The following is a 3977-nucleotide window of genomic DNA, read 5'->3' as shown; positions in this document are numbered from 1 at the left end:
ATTGTCCCCTTCCTGACAGTTCCTTCTACATCTCTGTCAGTCACTCTGACTACAGTCATGCTGAATAACTAACCCTCACCATTACTGCAAGGTTAGTGTTCTTTCTTCACCGTATCACAAAACAAATGTGCCAAACAACACATGTTCATACTCTCTTATTTTATCTACACAAAACAGAGCAGATGATGGCTGTCTCCTCATTATCACATCCCTCAAACTCACACGCTCTTCATCTCTTTACTCCCAATCCCCCACCACCACCACCTCCCATCCCCCAAACCCTCGTTCCCCAGCAGACCAGCCAAGTAATAACGTCTCCATTGATCTACCCAGGTATCCTCTGCTGCTGTCTGCATGTATAAAAAATTAAAAATTAAAAAAAAGTAAAAATCCTGCATCTGCGTTTGCCTTTAAGGTGCATCATTTTGGGCTCGCGTGCTTCTGACATAAAAAGGCATCAGCGTAATCTACACCTACACCTATGCTGTTAAAATAATAATCAAAAGGAAATTTGTATTCAGCTATGGATGTCCATGTGTGCTCCTGCATAATGGCAGGGGGTGAGATCACAGCAGGAGTTTTCGCCTAACTCCTTCAGAATGCCTGCAGAGGTAAATAAATGTATGATCAAAACCATGTGATAGTCGCTGCAATACTTTAAAGTCAAAATGCCAATACAGCAGGGGGAACTAAATGTACAGGAATTATTTGTGTAACGCCACCACAGCAGGGTTGTAGACAAAATACTGATTGGTAGTGCTTTTATTTTGAAATGGAAAACATCCGGGTTACTGTATGACCGCCACAGTAAGTATATTTAATATATACTTACATAATACTATGCACATTTTTAGAATAAACTATATCTTAATCAAAAACAACAAGTGCAAATATTGCCATAATGTACAGACTATTAAAGTGTAGTGTAGTTATTATAGATCCACACATAATTTTGACCATTTTTTCCACCCATATTTTAATCAAGGGAGCTCACCTTGCCATGGACCTTCTGTTGAGCTTCACTGCCCTCCAAAATGTCCTCTCCTCCCTCACCTGATGCCACTTTCCTCTGGATGTGAGCATTCTGTTCCCGTAAGGCCACAATCTGTGGGACACAAAAATATGGGGTTAGAAGTAAAAAAAAAAAAATACAACAAAAAACCCCCTCCGCACACACAGCAACACAGTTTGTGTGAGACGAAAAAACAAAACTCAATTTTAAGGCTGGCATCTTCCTCAGTGTGGCTTTAGAACTTTTAGCTTTTAGCGAAGCCTCTTGAATGAGCCTCTTGTTTGCACACACGATGAGGATAAAACCACAACCACACATAATTGCAATCCTTGGTTAACTAATCATTTTCCCTCTCTTATGCAACGCTAGTAAATTACAGTATATCACACTGCATAGGAATTTTGGAACATTACTTTAACCAACATTCATGGAAACCTTGTGATTATTGAGTTTTGCAAACCAAGTGCTTTATTTCCCCACCATCAGCCATCCTGAAGCCTTAACCCTGTCACAGGGGTGTCTGACAACAATAACATTCTGGTTTGGCTTTGACTGACAACATATGATTAGCACTCACTTCAAGAGAGAGAGAGGTTGACAGTGTACCTGCTGCCTACTAGTTCACAGTACTTCTTGAAGTACTTCTTTCCAGAGCCTAATGCTTATGGAGAGCAGCCATTCATTCGTCCCAGGTAGGCCACTAAATATTAACTAGCAGAATGGATAACTTCTTCTAAGACTTTCTCTGTGTATCCTACACTAGCACTAAGGTGAATACGAAAATAACGTGTTGCGAATGCATCAATCTTTTATTGAGGTCGAACATAGGCCAGCTGCACTAAAGTAAACACAGTGCAGCTTTAAGAAATGTATGAATTAATGATTCCCCTGAGAAAAGAAAGTCAAAACAGAGTAAGAAATACAAGCCAACACACGCAGTCCTGGCTCTGAAAGTAAAACTGAAACAGGGCAGATCCTCAATGCTCCTCTCTGCAATGGAAAACTAAGAAAAGCCACAAAGTCAGTCTGCAAACTGTGAGGGATGTTAAAATAGCACTGGTGATGATATTTCTGTGTGCTATTGTGTTCCTGTTCAAAATGAATTTGGCCAACCTGGAGATTTGTTCAAAATGTGAAAAGACTGTCTGCTTTTATTTCAACAATAAGCTTGGTACAGTGTGTTCCGTTTATTTTTGCAGACAGAAGCAGTCAAAGTTACACCACTGTCCACTGGTCTCAATCTCTGAAACCTCCCCTAAAAAGTAAATAACCACCAGAAAGACAACTCTAGCACTAAAATAGTTTTACAGTTATTCTCTACACGAACAAAAAAGGAGGAGCTCCTAACAAACCCCCCCCAACAATTACTACAGTACAAGAGGCATGCTGATAGCGTGATGTGATTAAAGCTGCATCATGCTGGTTCTCCTCTATGAGTACTCGGAAGCTTCAGAAAAGCTTTAATCTCTGAACCATGTAGGACTCTCAAATCATGCATGTTCCTTTTTGTCCTTCTCTTTATGGATGATTCGATCAGGATTTCCAAGCAGCCAGCACCATCATTTATGACAATCCAACTACCATTACTAATCATTCTAATAAATAATTACAGTTTGAGAATGGAAATGCTGAGTGATCGTCGCCGTTGAAAACAAATTGCGATGCTTTAAAATAGTCTTTTCTCTCTCTTTCCGCAACAGACATTTGTTGTGATCGGAACAGCAAGAGGAGCCCGAGGACAATCAATGAAACCGCTGTCGATAAAACAAACAATGCAATCAAGTGACTTTGACGTGATCCAGTTTAAACTCAGATCCCAACCTGCCCTCATTGACACCTGGACACAAGTCGTAGTTAATGTCGGGACCTCTTTAAAGTTGCGAGTGAGAACAGAAGATTATCTCCCACCTTCCACAGACAGGGTTTCCTTCACACTCAACTTTGCCAGCAGCAGCTTGGCTTCTTCTTTTCTGCTGCACTCTGTCTACAAAGCATCTTCTGTTCATTATTTTTAATGAGGGCATAATTATGCCTCCGTATGTTCCAGTACCATTATTTTGAGATTGTCTGTAATTTCTCCATCTCAGAGATCAAACACCAACGCCACCCATGACATAAAGGCACAATTGATGAATGGGGCGCTACTGATGCATCTCCATCGCTGAAATGAAAGAAGACAGAGAGAAGTTTGCCAGATGCAAAATGAAAAGGGTGACGAGGGACACAAGGACGAGTGGAGCTTCTTTTACAACGCAGCATCACAATTTCCTTATCTTCCTTTAGCACTTCTGGGCTCTGTGTTGACAGGAATGTCTGATGAAGTAGAAATTGGAGGAAAATGGGAAGGAGTGAAATAAGAATGGCTATGTGTGAGTGTGTGTGTCCACGGGTGTCACAGGTTGCTCTTAGAGTATGAAAGATTGATGACGTCAAGGTGAGATTTGGGGAAAAGAAAGTTTGGTGCAATGCACTTAAAATAGAATCAATCACACACCTGGGGAAAAATGCATGACCACACATAAAACATGTTTATCAAATGTTTTAGGTCAAAGGAGATTTCATTTCATGTATTAGTTTTCTTTCTTTTACAAAATCCCAAAAGAATTAGGTCAGTCTTTTTTTTGCAAAAGCAAGAAAAAAAGTACTGCTGTTGCCATTCTCAACCTTTTCTGCCAGCTTTTATTTGAAAAACCGTGAACAGAGTATTTCTCCTACTGAGCATAGTGCTGGTTTGGATCAAGCTCAGCCTGTAAGGACCTCAGTGCTAGCCCACATCGGCTCATGGGTCAGATGTTACCTTTCTATACATCCGATTATCAAATCTTATATTACCACACCATTAAAGCTGCTTTAAATTGTTAAAAACTGATTCAAATGACTCTATTGGCTATTGAAAATAATCCCATTTCTTTGCCTTAAGAAACGCTTGGGTTGCTTTTCCAGTATGCTTCAGGCCATTATCCAT

The 3977-nt window shown here is 40.3% G+C and overlaps 1 protein-coding gene across 8 annotated transcripts in view; it reads right to left on the bottom strand.

Moving 5' to 3' along the window:
* ppfia2 (PTPRF interacting protein alpha 2) overlaps window positions 1-3977 on the bottom strand; it is a 177193-nt gene that overhangs the window by 39402 nt on the left and 133814 nt on the right. For all 8 annotated transcript variants that reach the window (XM_005740848.1, XM_005740849.1, XM_013912873.1 and 5 more), the window contains one exon: window positions 995-1105. In XM_005740848.1, the coding sequence (XP_005740905.1) occupies window positions 995-1105 (111 nt within the window). The remainder of the gene's footprint in view (window positions 1-994; window positions 1106-3977) is intronic.

Source organism: Pundamilia nyererei, unplaced genomic scaffold (genome assembly GCF_000239375.1).
Source record: "Pundamilia nyererei isolate P.nyererei 1_Seehausen unplaced genomic scaffold, PunNye1.0 scaffold00104, whole genome shotgun sequence".
Classification (NCBI taxonomy): Eukaryota; Metazoa; Chordata; class Actinopteri; order Cichliformes; family Cichlidae; genus Pundamilia; species Pundamilia nyererei.
Note: the sequence above shows the minus strand (reverse complement) of the source record. Positions and strands in the feature narration are given on the sequence as shown.